General features: G+C 46.9%; 1 protein-coding gene across 5 annotated transcripts in view; it reads left to right on the plus strand.

The window, feature by feature from the left end:
- The first annotated feature begins 5,060 nt into the window (after positions 1-5,060).
- Positions 5,061-17,354, plus strand: part of RBM46 (RNA binding motif protein 46) — a 118,867-nt gene continuing 106,573 nt past the window's right edge. For 2 of the 5 annotated variants that reach the window (XM_077279385.1, XM_077279387.1), the window contains exons 1-3: positions 5,274-5,377; positions 13,187-13,351; positions 13,595-14,062. In XM_077279385.1, the coding sequence (XP_077135500.1) occupies positions 13,201-13,351; positions 13,595-14,062 (619 nt within the window). In that variant the 5' untranslated portion in view covers positions 5,274-5,377; positions 13,187-13,200. The other 3 variants (XM_077279386.1, XM_077279388.1, XM_077279384.1) reach the window with 3 other exon arrangements.

Genomic DNA, 17,354 nt, shown 5'->3' on the forward strand with positions numbered 1-17,354 from the left:
TAAACATTGGAGCTCCCGCACAAGTGACCCCATTTTGGAAACTAGACCTCCCAAGGAACTAATCTAGATGTGTGGTGAGCACTTTGAACCCCCAAGTGCTTCACAGAAGTTTATAACGCAGAGCCATGAAAATAAAAAATAATTTTTCTTTTCTCAAAAATGATTTTTTAGCCCACAATTTTTTATTTTCCCAAGGGTAACAGGAGAAATTGGACCCCAAAAGTTGTTGTCCAGTTTCTCCTGAGTATGCTGATACCCCATATGTGGGGGTAAACCACTGTTTTGGCACACGTCGGGGTTCGGAAGTGAAGTAGTGACGTTTTGAAATGCAGACTTTGATGGAATGCTCTGCGGGCGTCAGGTTGCGTTTGCAGAGCCCCTGATGTGCCTAAACAGTAGGAACTCCCCACAAGTGACTCCACTTTGGAAACTAGACCCCCAAGGGAACTTATCTAGATGTGTGGTGAGCACTTTGAACCCCCAAGTGCTTCACAGAAGTTTATAACGCAGAGCCGTGAAAATAATAAATGTGTTTCCTTTTCTCAAAAATATTTTTTAGCCCAGAATTTTTTATTTTTGCAAGAGTAACAGGAGAAATTGGACCACAAAAGTTGTTGTCCAGTTTCTCCTGAGTACGCTGATACCCCATATGTGGGGGTAAACCACTGTTTGGGCATATGCCGGGGCTCAGAATGGAAGTAGTGACGTTTTGGAATGCAGACTTTGATGGATTGGTCTGCGGGCATCATGTTACGTGTGCAGAGCCCCTGATATGCCTAAACAGTAGAAACCCCCCACAATTGACCCCATTTTGGAAACTAGACCCCCCCAAGGAACTTATCTAGATGTGTGGTGAGCACGTTCAACCCCCAAGTGCTTCACAGAAGTTTACAACGCAGAGCCGTGAAAATAAAAAAATCATTTCTCTTTCCTCAAAAAAGATGTTTTAGCAAGCAATTTTTTATTTTCACAAGGGTAACAGGAGAAATTGGACCCCAATATTTGTTGCCCAGTTTGTTGTGAGTACGCTGATACCCCATATGTGGGGGTAGACCACTGTTTGGGCATATGCCGGGGCTCGGAAGGGAAGTAGTGGCATTTGAAATGCAGACTTTGATGGAATGGTCTGCGGGCGTCACGTTGCATTTGCAGAGCCCCTGATATGCCTAAACAGTAGAAACACCCCACAAGTGACCCCATTTTGGAAACTAGACCCCCCAAGGAACTTATCTAGATGTGTGATGAGCACGTTCAACCCCCAAGTGCTTCACAGAAGTTTACAACGCAGAGCCGTGAAAAGAAAAAATCATTTTTCTTTCCTCAAAAAATATGTTTTAGCAAGCAATTTTTTATTTTCACAAGGGTAACAGGAGAAATTGGACCCCAATATGTGTTGCCCAGTTTGTTGTGAGTACGCTGATACCCCATATGTGGGGGTAGACCACTGTTTGGGCATATGCCGGGGCTCGGAAGGGAAGTAGTGGCATTTGAAATGCAGACTTTGATGGAATGGTCTGCGGGTGTCACGTTGCATTTGCAGAGCCCCTGATATGCCTAAACAGTAGAAACACCCCACAAGTGACCCCATTTTGGAAACTAGACCCCCCAAGGAACTTATCTAGTTGTGTGGTGAGCACTTTTTAACCCCCAAGTGCTTCACAGAAGTTTATAACGCAGAGCCGTGAAAATAAAAAATAATTGTTCTTTCCTCAAAAATTATGTTTTAGCAAGTAATTTTTTATTTTTGCAAGGGTAACAGGAGAAATTGGACCCCAACAGTTGTTGCCCAGTTTGTCCTGAGTACGCTGGTACCCCAAATGTGGGGGTAAACCACTGTTTGGGCGCACGTTGGGGCTTGGAAGGGAGGGAGCACCATTTGACTTTTTGAACGCAAGATTGGCTGGAATCAATGGTGGCGCCATGTTGCGTTTGGAGACCCCTGATGTGCCTAAACAGTGGAAACCCCTCAATTCTAACTTCAACACTAACCCCAACACACCCCTAATCCTAATCCCAACTGTAGCCATAACCCTAATCACAACCCTATCCCCAACACACCCCTAACCACAACCCTAACCGCAACACACCCGTAACCCTAATTCCAACCCTAACCCTAATCCCAACCCTAACCACAACTGTAACCCCAACACACCCCTAACCCTATCCGTAACCCTAACCACAAGCCTAATCTTAACCCTATTTCCAACCCTAGCCCTATTTCCAACCCTAACTCTAATTCCAACCCTAACCCTAAGGCTATGTGCCCACGTTGCGGATTCGTGTGAGATTTTTCCGCACGATTTTTGAAAAATCTGCAGGTAAAAGGCACTGCGTTTTACCTGCAGATTTACAGCAGATTTCCAGTGTTTTTTTGTGCGGATTTCACCTGCGGATTCCTATTGAGGAACAGGTGTAAAACGCTGCGGAATCCGCACAAAGAATTGACATGCTGCGGAAAATACAACGCAGCGTTTCTGCACGGAATTTTCCGCACCATGGGCACAGTGGATTTGGTTTTCCATAGGTGTACATGGTACTGTAAACCTGATGGAAAACTGCTACGAATTCGCAGCGGCGAATTCGCAGCGGCTAATCCGCTGCGGATCCGCGGCCAATCCGCTGCGGATCCGCGGCCAATCCGCTGCGTATCCGCGGCCAATCCGCTGCGGATCCGCGGCCAATCCGCTGCGGATCCGCGGCAATCCGCAGCCAAATCCGCACTGTGTGCACATGCCATAACCCTAACCCTACCCCTAACCCTACCCGTAACCCTAACCCTACCCCTAGTTCTAACCCTAGTTCTAACCCTAACCCTAGTGGAAAACGAAAAAAAAAAAAAAAAAAATTTCTTTATTTTATTATTGTCCCTATGGGGGTGATAAAGGGGGGGGGTTTATTTATTATTTTTTTTATTTTGATCGCTGTGATAGAACCTACCACAGCGATCAAAATGTACCTGTAAGGAATCTGCCGGCTGGCAGATTCGGTGGGCGCACTGAATTTTGGAAGATGGGGGCGCCCAGCGAGGAGACGTACGGACACCGGGAGGATCGGTAAGTATGAAGGGGTGGTGGGGGGGTGGATCGGAGCACAGGGGGGGTAATCGGAGCACAGGGGGGGTGAATACAAACAAGGAGGGAGCGGACAGGAGGACGGGGGAGCCGGCAGGCGGACGGAGGGGACCGGACCCCATAACGGAGGACTGGGGGGGGCGATCGGTGGGTGTGGGGGGGGTCACTTGAGTATTTCCAGCCATGGCCGATGATATTGCAGCATCGGCCATGGCTGGATTGTAATATTTCACCAGTTTTTTAGGTGAAATATTACAAATCGCTCTGATTGGCAGTTTCACTTTCAACAGCCAATCAGGGCGATCGTAGCCACGGGGGGGTGAAGCCACCCCCCCTGGGCTGAAGCACCACTCCCCCTGTCTCTGCAGATCGGGTAAAATCGGAGTTAACCCTTTCACCCGATCTGCAGGGACGCGATCATTCCATGACGCATACGCTGCGTCATAGGTCGGATGGGCACAGACTTTCATGACGCAGCGTATGCGTCAAAGGTCGGGAAGGGGTTAACCCTTTATTTTACAAGCTGCAGCGCCCACATTTTGCACATACACACTACTAACATTAGTAGTGTGGAATATGCATAAAAAAAGGGATATGAGATGGTTTACTGTATGTGAATGATGGGAGCTGGCACGCCAGTGAGAGCCACTAAAATTCCTGAATGGCTCTCACTGGGCATAAAATCCCGGACTTCGGGAGGCGTAACTCCGCCTACCTGAGCAAAACCCCGCCCACTCTTCAATTTAATTGGCTCTAAGTGGGCGGAGTTTCTGCGGTAGGTGGACTGAGTTTCGGATGCCTGAACAGCTATTCAATAGGGATCCATTTAGGATCCAAAAAGAGCCGTTTTGTGAGCCGGACTGCCCATCACTAATGTAAACCATGTCTCATATCCTGTCGGGTTTGGGAAGGAGAAATGAAAAGCCGGCAATTGAATTACCGGCTTTTCACATATATCGCGCGGAATTAAATATAAATACATAATATATGTATATATATATATATGTCTCAATGACATATATACATATATACTGTATATGTTTTAACGAACATTTGAGCACATAAATTCATTAGATGTCGGTTTTGCAAGCCTGCAAAGAAAATATCGCAGTACGGATGCCATACGGAGGATGCCATGCGCAAAATACGCTGCCACACCCTGCCTACGGGCTCATTTCCACTGGCGAGGAAAACGGACGAGTGCAATCCGATAAAAAATCGGATTGCACTCGGACCAATGTTATTCAATAGGTGTCTTTTCATTTGCGATTTTTTTCTCAGCCGAAATCGGACTGAGAAAAAAATCGCAGCATGCTGCGATTTGCTGCGAGTCTCGGATGAGACTCGCCAATGCAAGTCAATGGGTGCGAGAAAAAAAACGGACGGAATACGGACCATCCGTATTCCGTCCGTTTTTTACGGATACATCACCATTCTGTGGCCTAGAACACTGTCCATGGTCCTGTAAATGACTGTATAAAAATAGTTGCAGAGAAATAAAACGGATTGCATACGGATGTCATACGGATGTAAAACGGATGGTGCGATTAAAAATCGCATTGCACTCGCATACGCTACATCCCTTTTTTCGGTCCAGATTACGGACCGATTTGTCTCTCGCCAGTGGAAATGAGCCCTACGGATGACATACGGATCACTATTTTGGGGACTTTTTCGTCCGTAAAAAACGGACCGTATTTACATACGCTGAGTGTGACGCCGGCCTAAGTCCACACAAGTTACCCTGTACGGGCAGCTCTTTCGTTTAGCATAAAACGGCATTTGCAGAAGCCGTAGTCTGTACGGGCAGCAGAGTTGTGAGAAAACTGCGGTCACACAGTGACGGACCCTCCTCTCTCCTCAGACTGGCTGCAGTGTCCGCGTCATGGCGCCTTCCTAACTAGCGACAACAACTCCGCACCCGGCAGTGGCTCCGGCCTCAGTGATGTAGCCGCTGAGGCCTGCACAGGCTTAACTGCCACTCCGCGGGCTGTGATTGGTGGAAGTTCCCGCCTCAGCCTTACACTGCCGCGGTGACTCCTGGGACTGCGGTGTTCCCGCTGGCGACGAGGGGGCGGAGTCACTGCGCAGTATTGGCGGGTGGAGTGCTGCGTCATCCTGCGTCCGCCATTATCTCCTGTGTCCGCGGAGCCGGCGCCGTTATGAGCCTCAGGCAGAGACGCACACTAGGTCAGTGGTGATCGTGCTTCCATGACTTATGGTTAAAATGGCGGACAGTCCTGTACAGTGATAATCTAGTCACGGCCTCAACTGCTGATCCCAAGATGGCCGCGTTCCCTCCACCAGTAATAAGCTGTCTCCACCTTGTCCTCAGTGTTAGGAGCCTCGAGGATTCTGCAGTAACAGTAACTACGGTCGCATATACGGCCGCTCTAGGGAATGACTAGATCCGTTGACACTCCTGGTCTCATGAGCCCACCAGTCCATTACTAGCCTCCCCTGTAGCCGGCAGACTTTTCCTGACCCCCGGTCCCTACAGCCCCATGAGCCCACCAGTCCATTACTAGCCTCCCCTGTAGCCGGCAGACTGTTCCTGACCCCCAGTCACTACAGCCCCATGAGCCCACCAGTCCATTACTAGCCTCCCCTGTAGCCAGAGTGTTCCTCACCCCCGGTCCCTACAGCCCAGGAGCCCACCAGTCTGTTACTAGCCTCCCCTGTAGCCAGCAGACTGTTCCTGACCCCCGGTCCCTACAGCCCCATGAGCCCACCAGTCCATTACTAGCCTCCCCTGTAGCCAGCAGACTGTTGCTGACCCCCGGTCACTACTGCCCCATGAGCCCAGCAGTCCATTACTAGCCTCCCCTGTAGCCGGCAGACTGTTCCTGACCCCCGGTCCCTACAGCCCAGGAGCCCACCAGTCCGTTACTAGCCTCCCCTGTAGCCAGCAGACTGTTCCTGACCCCCGGTCCCTACAGCCCCATGAGCCCACCAGTCCATTACTAGCCTCCCCTGTAGCCGGCAGACTGTTCCTGACCCCCGGTCCCTACAGCCCCATGAGCCCACCAGTCCATTACTAGCCTCCCCTGTAGCCAGAGTGTTCCTGACCCCCGGTCCCTACAGCCCCATGAGCCCACCAGTCCATTACTAGCCTCCCCTGTAGCCAGAGTGTTCCTCACCCCCGGTCCCTACAGCCCCATGAGCCCACCAGTCCATTACTAGCCTCCCCTGTAGCCAGAGTGTTCCTGACCCAGGGTCCCTACAGCCCATGAGCCCACCAGTCTGTTACTAGCCTCCCCTGTAGCCAGCAGACTGTTCCTGACCCCCGGTCCCTACTGCCCCATGAGCCCACCAGTCCATTACTAGCCTCCCCTGTAGCCTGCAGACTGTTCCTGACCCCCGGTCCCTACAGCCCCATGAGCCTAGCAGTCCATTACTAGCCTCCCCTGTAGCCAGACTGTTCCTGACCCCCGGTCCCTACAGCCCAGGAGCCCACCAGTCCATTACTAGCCTCCCCTGTAGCCAGCAGACTTTTCCTGACCCCCGGTCCCTACAGCCCATGAGCCCACCAGTCCATTACTAGCTTCCCCTGTAGCCAGCAGACTGTTCCTGACCCCCGGTCCCTACTGCCCCATGAGCCCACCAGTCCATTACTAGCCTCCCCTGTAGCCAGAGTGTTCCTGACCCACGGTCCCTACAGCCCATGAGCCCACCAGTCCATTACTAGCCTCCCCTGTAGCCAGACTGTTCCTGACCCCCGGTCCCTACTGCCCCATGAGCCCACCAGTCCATTACTAGCCTCCCCTGTAGCCTGCAGACTGTTCCTGACCCCCGGTCCCTACAGCCCCATGAGCCTAGCAGTCCATTACTAGCCTCCCCTGTAGCCAGACTGTTCCTGACCCCCGGTCCCTACAGCCCCATGAGCCCAGCAGTCCATTACTAGCCTCCCCTGTAGCCAGCAGACTTTTCCTGACCCCCGGTCCCTACAGCCCATGAGCCCACCAGTCCATTACTAGCCTCCCCTGTAGCCAGCACACTGTTCCTGACCCCCGGTCCCTACAGCCCCATGAGCCCAGCAGTCCATTACTAGCCTCCCCTGTAGCCAGCAGACTTTTCCTGACCCCCGGTCCCTACAGCCCATGAGCCCACCAGTCCATTACTAGCCTCCCCTGTAGCCAGCAGACTGTTCCTGACCCCCGGTCCCTACTGCCCCATGAGCCCACCAGTCCATTACTAGCCTCCCCTGAAGCCAGCAGACTGTTCCTGACCCCCGGTCCCTACTGCCCCATGAGCCCAGCAGTCCATTACTAGCCTCCCCTGTAGCCAGCAGACTGTTCCTGACCCCCGATCCCTATAGCCCATGAGCCCAGGCATTAACCCTGTGTGAGCACTGACTGGAGGGGAGTATGGAGCGGGCACTGACTGCGGGGAGGAAGGAGCGGCCATGTTGCCGCCGGACTGTGCCCGTCTCTGATTGGTCGTGGCAATGGTCGTGGGCGTTTTGCCACGACCAATCAGCGACTTGGATTTCCATGAGAGAAAGAGGCCGCAACCAATGAATACCCGTGACAGACAGAAAGACAGACAGAGACGGAAGTGACCCTTAGACAATTAAAAAGTAGATGTAACTCATCATTCTACCCTGCTCACGCCGATCTTACTGTAAGGGCTCCTTCTCATTTGTGAGAAACTCGGAAGAGTCTCGCACGGCAATACCCTGCACTCAGATCGGAGCGTGCGGCTGCATAGCAATACATGCAGCCGCACACTCCACTCCTGAGTGCTGGTTATTGCCGTACGAGACTCAACCGAGTTTCTCGCAAGTGAGTATGAGCCCTTAAGCTTCTTCCCTGGCACCCATCCTTATGGTACTGATGCGGCACACGGACACTGATATCTCCGGTACCTGAAATATCAGGACTTGTGAAAGAGACCTTATAGCGAGTTTTTATGTTTGGCAGCTGTCAGACACTAAAAGATGCTTTCTATTGCAAAAAATAGTTTTTCATCACCACATTTTGAGAGCTATAATTTTTTCATATTTCGGCCAACAGTCATGTGAGGTCTCGTTTTTTTGCGGGACAAGTTGACGTTTTTATTGGTACCATTTTCGGGAACATGACATTTTTTGATCGCTTTCTATTCAGATTTTTGGGAAGCAGAATGAACAAAACCAGCAATTCCGCTGATGGAGCTGTATGGGGGCTTGTTTTTTGTGGGACAAGATGACGTTTTAAGCGGTACTATGTTTATTTATAGCCGTCTTTTTGATCACGTGTTATTCCACTTTTTGTTCGTCGGTATGATGAGAAAGCATTGTTTTTTGCCTTTTTTTATGGTGTTTACTAAAGGGGTTAACTAGTGGTATAGTTTTATAGATTGGGTCGTTACAGACGCGGCGATACCAAATGTGTACTTTTGTTTAGTTTTTTTTATTAAAACATTTATTGATAGAATAATTATTGATTTTTTATTATTTTTATTTATTTTTATATTTTTACAATTATTTTATTATTTTTTTTTTTTTAAAACTTTTTTTACTTTGTCCCACTATGGCTACTTTCACACTAGCGTCGGGCCGAGGTTCCCGACGCTAGCGTTGTCTCCGCCGCCCAACGGGGGCAGCGGATGCATTTTTCCAGCGCATCCGCTGCCCCATTGTGAGGTGCGGGGAGGTGGGGGCGGAGTTCCGGCCGCGCATGCGCGGTCGGAAAAAGCGGACCGTCGTGAGCAAAAAACGTTACATGTAGCGTTTTTTGGTCCCGACGGTTCGCCACAACACGGCGCAACCGTCGCACGACGGTTGCGACGTGTGTCAATCCGTCGCAATACGTCGCTTAATGTTAGTCTATGGGGAAAAAACGCATCCTGCAAGCACTTTTGCAGGATGCGTTTTTTCGGCAAAACGACGCATTGTGGCGGATTGCAGTTAACGCTAGTGTGAAAGTAGCCTATGAGAAAATCATTTTTCTATAGTTTGCAGATGAAGCAGCATATGCATGCCATATAAGCTGTCAGCGCTGCACTGACAGGGAGACTTTGTGATCATGAACTGCGCATGATCACTAAGTTTCCTAGCTATGGTGACCCGATGCCGCGGGGTCTCCAATGCAAAGGCGGAGGAGCTGTCAGCCCCTGCGCCGGCTTCAGGAATGCTGCGATCGTGTTTGATCGCAGTATTTCGGGGGTTGAAGTGCCGCGAGAGGTCTGTGACCACTCCTGGACCCTAGTGCCAGCTGTCAGAATCAGCTGACACCCGGTGGCGATCAGCCACGATTCCCTTGTGATCACGGCCGATCGCTGAGACGTACTTTTCCGTCCATGGTCAAATTGGCTTGGGTCACATGGACGGAGTCGTACGTCCGCAGTCAGAAAGGGGTTAAACTATGAATTTCTTTAAAACAGCAAAATAGATTTAAGCAATAAGGCTATGTGCACACGTTTAGGAATTTTCACGTTTTTTCGCTATAAAAACGCGAAAAAAAACGCATATATTAAGCATCCTATTTTTAGAATGCATTCCGCATTTTTTGTGCACATGCTGTGTTTTTTTTCCGCGGAGGAATCACATTCCGGAAAAAAGCGCAGCATGTTCATTCTTTGTGCGGAATAAGAATGCATTGATCCGCTTACTTCCCGCATGTGGCTATGCCCACCTTGCGGGAAGTAAGCGGATCATGTACGGTTGGTACCCAGGGTGGAGGAGACTTTCCTCCAGACCCTGGGAACCATATAATTGTTAAAAAAAAGAATACAAAAAAAAAATCATGATATTCTCACCTTGCGGCGTCACGCGCAGCTTTCCCGCTCCTCGAGATGCTCCGGTCCCAGTAATGCATTGCGAAAATGACCTGTGATGACGTAGCGGTCTCGCGAGACAGTACGTCATCTGGGGTCATGCCGCAAAGCATTACTGGGATCGGAGCATTGCGAGGAGCGGGAAAGCTGCGCGGGACACCGGAAGGTGAGAATATCATGATTTTTTTTTTTATGATTTTTTTTAACACTCTCTTACTATTGATGCTGCATAGGCAGCATCAATAGTAAAAAGTTGGTCACGCTTGTCAAACACTATGTTTGATAAGTGTGACCAACCTGTCAATCAGTTTTCCAAGCAATTCTACAGATTGCTTGGAAAACGCTAGTGTTTAGCTGGAAACCGCATGCGATATACCCGCGGCAGGAGGCAATTCTGCAATGTGTGCACTTAGCCTAAGAGATCCAAAATAATTTCATTTTCCAGACATTCCTTTTAACCCCTTAGTGACAGAGCCAATTTGGTACTTAATGACCACGCCAATTTTTACAATTCTGACCAGTCACTTTATGAAGTTATAGCTTTGGAACTCTTCAACATATCCCACTGATTCTGAGACTTTTTTTCGTGATAGATTGTATTTCATGTTAGGCTACTTTCACACTAGCGTTTTTTTGAATCCGTCCTTTTGGTAAAAAAACGGATCCTGCAAATGTGCCCGCAGGATGCGTTTTTTGCCCATAGACTTATATTAGCGACGGATGGCCACACGTCGCGTCCATCGTTCAACAGATCCGTCGTGTTTTGGCGGACCGTCGTCACGAAAAAAACGTTCAATTTAACGTTTTTTCGTACGTCGCGTCCGCCATTTTCTACCGCACATGCGCGGCCGGAACTCCGCCCCTTCCTCCCCGGACTTCAGAATGGGCAGCGGATGCGTTGAAAAACTGTATCCGCTGCCCATGTCGTGCACAAATTTCACAACGTGCGTCGGTACGTCGGCCCGACGCTTAGCGACTGACCCGTACCGACGCAAGTGTGAAAGTAGCCTTAGTGGTAAAATTTTGATAAAACTTGCGTTTATTTTTGGAAAAAAAATGGAAATTTGGCAAAAACTTTGCAATTTTCAAACTCTTCATTTTTGTACCCTTAAATCAGAAAGTGTTGTCACACAAAATAGTTAATAAATAAAATTTCCCACATGTCTGCTTTACATCAGCACAGTTTTTTATGACATTAAGGGTTGTAAGTTGACCAGCGATTTCTCATTTTTCCAGCAAATTTTTCTTTTTTTTTTTTAGGGACCACCTCACAATTGAAGTGAGTTTCAGTGAGTGGGTGTCAATATAACAGAAAAATACCCAAAAGTGAAACCATTCTAAAGACGGCACCTTTCAAGGTGCGCAAAACCACATTCAAGAAGTTTATTAACTTCACGAGAACTAAAGCAATGTGGAAGGAAAAAACTATTTTACTTTTTCCACAAAAAACTTACTTTGGAACCAAACTTTTTTATTTTCCCAAGGGTATCAGGAGAAAATGAACCACAAAATTTGTTGTGTAATTTCTCCTGAGTACACTGATACACCGTAGGTGGGGGAAAGCTACTATTTGGGCGCATAGCAGGGCTCAGAAGGGAGGGAGCACAGTTTGACTTTTTGACCACAAAATTGGCTGGAATCAATGGTGGCGCCATGTCGCGTTTGGAGACCCCCTGATGTACCTAAACAGTGGAAAACCCCCCAATTATAACCCTAACCCCAGCCCCAACACACCCCTAATCTAACCCTAGCACCAACCCTAATGGAACAGTGGAAATACATACTTATTTTATTATTTCTACCTAACTAAGGGGGTGATAAAGGGGGGTTTGATTTACAGTTTTTTTTTTATTTTGATCACTGTGATAAAGGTTTATCACAGTGATCAAAATGAACCAATAGGAAAAATGTCCTATTGTTGCCAGGTCGCCATTTTCTTCCCAGAAGGAGACGTCGGGGGATGCAGGAGGGTCGAGGGACACCGGAGGTACCGGGGCGGCGCTAAAGAATAAGTACCCTTAACTGCCGCCGTTAAAAGGCATATCGGTGGTCGTTAAGGGGTTAAAACACCACTCAAGAACTTAAGAATACTGGGCCCGATTCATTGGGATTTGTTAGCATGTGTTGACTAGCAGGGCCTGGGTAAGCATTGGAACTACGCTGCAGGGATCATTGAGATTTAGACTATGTGCACACGATGCGGATTTTGCTACAGATCCGCAGCGTTTCCGCAGCTGCGGGTCCGCAGCAGTTTCCCATGAGTTTACATTACAATGTAAACCTATGGGAAACAGAAAACGCTGTGCACATGCTGCGGAAAAAAACGCGCGGAAACGCAGCGGTTTACATTCCGCAGCATGTCACTTCTTTTTGCGGATTCCGCAGCGGTTTTACACCTGCTCCAATAGAAAACCGCACCAAAAACGCTATAAATCTGCACCGAAAACGGAGCGTTTTTGCCCTGCAGATTTATCAAATCCGCTGTGGAAAAATCCGCAGAGGACCATTCTACGTGTGCACATAGCCTTACTCTTGCCAGACGAAGGCACGCCGCCAAAACGCGCGTAGGGGTAGTGGCACCATCACTAGGGCATTAGTAAGTTACTACTACTCTCACTTCCAGTTTCATTTCTTGATCAATGTTTATGCACCGCTATGGATAAATGATGTATAGCTATGCAACATAGGCACGCCAAGATGGTTCAAATAATATGATTTAATGTGATGGTATCAGCAGTGTCTGTTGTTTTTTCCTTTGGATGGGTTACAGCTGCATAGGCGCATTGTATTGGATGATTATTTGTTGTACTGATGTGATTTCAGCATTGCCAGCTCTGTGGTGGTGCCACTAAGTCTGTTTGGCTCAACTGTTAGCACTATTGGCTAATTTTTTAATCTATCATTCTGTATTTTTTAATGTATAAATAAAGATTTTCATAGTTCTTGTTAAAAATACTCTTTTGTTTGTATGTTTATGATAAGCATTAGTGATGAGCGAATATACTCGTTACTCGACATTTCTCGAGCACGCTCGGGTGTCCTCCGAGTATTTTTTAGTGCTCGGAGATTTAGTTTTTATTCCGCAGCTGAATGATTTACATCTGTTAGCATAAGTACATGTGGGGGTTGCCTGGTTGCTAGGGAATCCCCACATGTAATCAAGCTGGCTAACAGATGTAAATCATTCAGCTGAGGTGAGGAAAAACGAAATCTCCGAGCACTAAAAAATACTCGGAGGACACCCGAGCATGCTCTGGAAATCTCGAGTAACAAGTATATTCGCTCATCAATCATAAGCATGTGTGTTTCCTTAGCTTCATACATTCCAGTATATTAATAGTTTTCCTCTTTCCTAGATGACTTTGCAGCCATGAGTGAAGAATACTTAGATATTCTTAATGGATGTGGAATTGTTAACAGCGAGACGCAGAATGAAGCTGCATTGCTTGCATTAATGGAAAAGACAGGATACCATATAGTACAAGAGAATGGACAGCGCAAGTTTGGTGGTCCTCCTCCAGGTATATGTGTTGGCTGTCTCCCTAAATCTACACTTGTACATAGTTCACCAGATGGAGAGAGCCCCATTTACATTTTATCTTTCTAGCATATCCTGTGGATATGTTGTAGATGTGTAAAAAGCAAGTACCCATAAATAAAAATACTGGATATCAACATGGTATGACAAAAACATAGAAATTAATATCGTTTGTAGTTTATTCTGGTGTTTAGAATTACAATTTGAGATTTTCTTTGTATTTTAGGTTGGGAAGGCCCTCCTCCACCACGGGGCTGTGAAGTGTTTGTTGGGAAAATTCCCCGTGACATGTATGAAGACGAACTTGTCCCTGTATTTGAAAGAGCTGGAAAAATCTTTGAATTTAGGCTAATGATGGAATTTAGTGGCGAAAATCGAGGTTATGCTTTTGTTATGTATACAAATAAAGACGAAGCCTTGTTGGCTATTCGAATGCTGAATAATTATGAGATTCGTCCTGGCAAATTCATCGGAGTCTGTGTTAGTTTAGACAACTGCAGACTCTTTATCGGTGCCATTCCAAAGGAAAAGAAGAAAGAGGAAATATTGGAACAAATGAAGAAGGTTACAGAAGGAGTAGTGGATGTCATTGTGTACCCAAGTGCCACTGACAAAACCAAAAACCGAGGCTTTGCCTTTGTAGAGTTTGAATCTCACAGAGCGGCTGCCATGGCCAGAAGGAAACTGATTCCAGGTAATTACTTTCTTCTGTGACCCATATGCAATATATGGTATGACTACAAAATATGACTGCACTGCATTAATTGCAGCACGTCTCATAAAAGCAAATGAAAAGCCACACAAGGTTTTATTTGACCTCTGGTTTGATGGCAAGTACAAGTGAAGCATATAAAACATGGCAGATTCAGCAAAGCTTTTATGTCAGGAAAATTTACAAGCTTTGAAAAGTCGTTACATTTTTGCACAACAGCTAGGTATGCAAATATATTGCGACTTCACATTTTCAACACAGTGTAAATCGACTATGCCAAACTTGGCGGACCTGGAGAGGAGGCGAGATGGGGACATGGCCTCAAACTCCCTTCAAATTCATAAAAAATGTTCTGACGTTTTGTATGCCAGAATTGTTGAGGTGCATGCCACTCAGAAGATGTGCTTCATTCTTTAAGTGGCGTGTACCTTCAAATTAATTTTCTGCCTTCTATTCCAACCAGTCTTGTGTAGCGAGAGTGTGCAGTATGTCAGTCTTGATGAATCAGCCCCATGGTCTTTGCCTATACTTGTTGTGAAACTGCATGCGGCTTTGATGTCATGTTCTTAAACATAAACAAAAATGTCCATAAACATAATACTGCTAATCACAGGGTTCCTCCACCAAAGTAGGAAAATCCCATAGGAAGCATATAAGGGGTGTGTAAATATTACACTAAACCAATAGGATACAAAAAGTATCAGACACACCACTCAGGGGATGGTATAAAAGAGTGACAATTTTTATTGAAAAATACACATATATTACAACAATTAAAAAACGAAAATAGCAAACATCCAAGTAAGAGGAAGGATAGTACCCGAGTACAGTGCACAAGAACCAAGGGCATGAGGTAGGTAGATAATAATATTATTGCAGATCATGGGAATAACATAGATAATATAATAACTCCATAGTCACTTGCGTAAAAAGTGGCCATCCAGCCAAAATATAAAGTGCCAATGCAAGAAAAGAGCTAGCATAATCATATACACGTACCCATAAAGTCTGCCTGTCTGTCCTCAGCCTCACCCAGAAGTCCCGACGCGCGTTTCGCGTTTTCAGCTTTATCAAGGGTAGATAAGTTGTGCATGTCACATTATTATTATGCTAGCTCTGGTTCTTGTGCACTGTACTCGGGTACTATCCTTCCTCTTACTTGGATGTTTGCTATTTTCGTTTTTTAATTGTTGTAATATATGTGTATTTTTCAATAAAAATTGTCACTCTTTTATACCATCCCCTGAGTGGTGTGTCTGATACTTTTTGTATCCTATTGGTTTCATGTTCTTAAACAGTAGTTACCATGACTCGGCCACATCATTTGTAGGACAGTATTTTACAATGTAAATTTTAGCTTCTGAGAGATCAGAAGGTTCATCAGGTTTTTATTGCACCATTTAAGAGCTGCATTAGAGGGTTTAACCATGTTATTTTGTAGTAAGCTACCATGTTCTTTTGGGTGACCCAGTCCTGGGATTAAGGTTTCTGCATCTACCTTCAAAGGCCGGCCACTTTATCGTTAGTGCAATTTTCCTCATAAACCAATTTTCACTTCTGTCCATACAGTGGCTGCTTGTGGAGGAGCATGTGACGAGACGGAGCAATCGGCTCCTTCCAGTTGTAAAATACATTACATGGGAAAAACCGGATTACTTACTAGTAATACTCTTATAGAGCCAGGACAGCACCCACTTGAGAGAGGGGATCCGCCCCTAGGAACAGGAAACCCTATGGAGAGATAAAAGGGGCGGTCCCCCTCGCTCCCACAGTTAGGTTACAGAGAATGAGAGGAACCGCCCACCAGTATTAGTAGGCAATCCATTATTATTTAAATTTTGTTAACTTAAGTATGAGTAACTAAAGAACTACTCACCCTTATCAGTGCTCTTATGCAAAATAACTTACTAGGGAGGGAAGTGAAGGGGTGCTGTCGTGGCTCTATAAAGGAGTATTACCGGTAAGTAATCCGTTTTGTTCTCTTCGCCACGACAGCACCCACTTGAGAGACTTTCAAAGATAGTCATTTGGGGGGGGGGGGATCACCGTGTTAAGAACTGATCTACCGAAAGATAAGTCAGATGAGGAAGATAAGTCCAATCTATAGTGACTATAAGAGGTAGTAGGAGAAGACCAAGTTGCGGCCTTACATATTAGTTCTATTGGGATCTCCGATCTCTCAGTCCAGGATGATGCTATCGCCCGGGTGGAGTGTGCCTTTACGATCTCAGGCGGATTCTCCCCTTTTGATGAATAAGCCAGGCATATTGCATCCCGAATCCACCGGGATAATGTACCTTTCGTGACTCCAGATCCTTTCTTATGGCCCTGGAAGGAAACAAAGAGAGCCCTGCTCTTTCTCCAGGGGCTAGTTCTGTCCAAGTAAGCTATTATAGCCCTGCTCACATCTAGTGTATGGTATTTTTCCCTCTTCCTGATTTGCGGGGTTACTATACAGTAGAAGGAAGGAAGATTTCTTGAGATCTGTGGAATTTGGTACCTACTTTAGGTAAGTAAGAAGGGTCTGTTTTTAAGACAGTGTAATTAGAAAAACCCGGCGCACAACCATGGAGAAAAAATACATACAGGGTGTGCATGTAGTAGAAAACAACAATGAAATGAACAAAAAAGAAGAAAAAGACACTACTACAATATGCGCACCACCCAATGAACGTATAACAAAAATCCACTTTATTGGCACACATATCTACTATATAATTGTCTAAGTGTCACTTCCGTCTTTCTGTCTGTCTGTCTTTCTTTCTGTCTGTCACGGATATTCATTGGTCGCGGCCTCTGTCTGTCATGGAATTCCAAGTCGCTGATTGGTCGTGGCCGTTTTGCACAGTCCGGCGGCAAAATGGCCGCTCCTTCCTCTCCGCAGTCAGTGCCCGCTCCATAATCCCCTCCAGTCAGCGCTCACACAGGGTTAATGGCAGCGGTAACGGACCGCATTATGCCGTGGTGTAATGCACTCCGTTACCGCTGCTATTAACCCTGTGTGACCAACTTTTAACTATTGATGCTGCCTATGCAGCATCAATAGTTAAAAGATCTAATGTTAAAAATAATTAAAAAAAAAAAAAATCGTTATATACTCACCGTCCGTCGGCCCCCGGATCAGGAACAGGCCTTCCTCGCGACGCTCCGGAGACCGCTCCATGCATTGCGGTCTCGCGAGATGACGTAGCGGTCTCGCGATACCGCAATGCATGGAGCGGTCACCGGAGCGTCGGTAACCGCTTCGCCTGGATGCGGGGCCAATGGAAGGTGA

This window comes from Ranitomeya variabilis, chromosome 1, assembly GCF_051348905.1.
Source record: "Ranitomeya variabilis isolate aRanVar5 chromosome 1, aRanVar5.hap1, whole genome shotgun sequence".
Taxonomy (NCBI): domain Eukaryota; kingdom Metazoa; phylum Chordata; class Amphibia; order Anura; family Dendrobatidae; genus Ranitomeya; species Ranitomeya variabilis.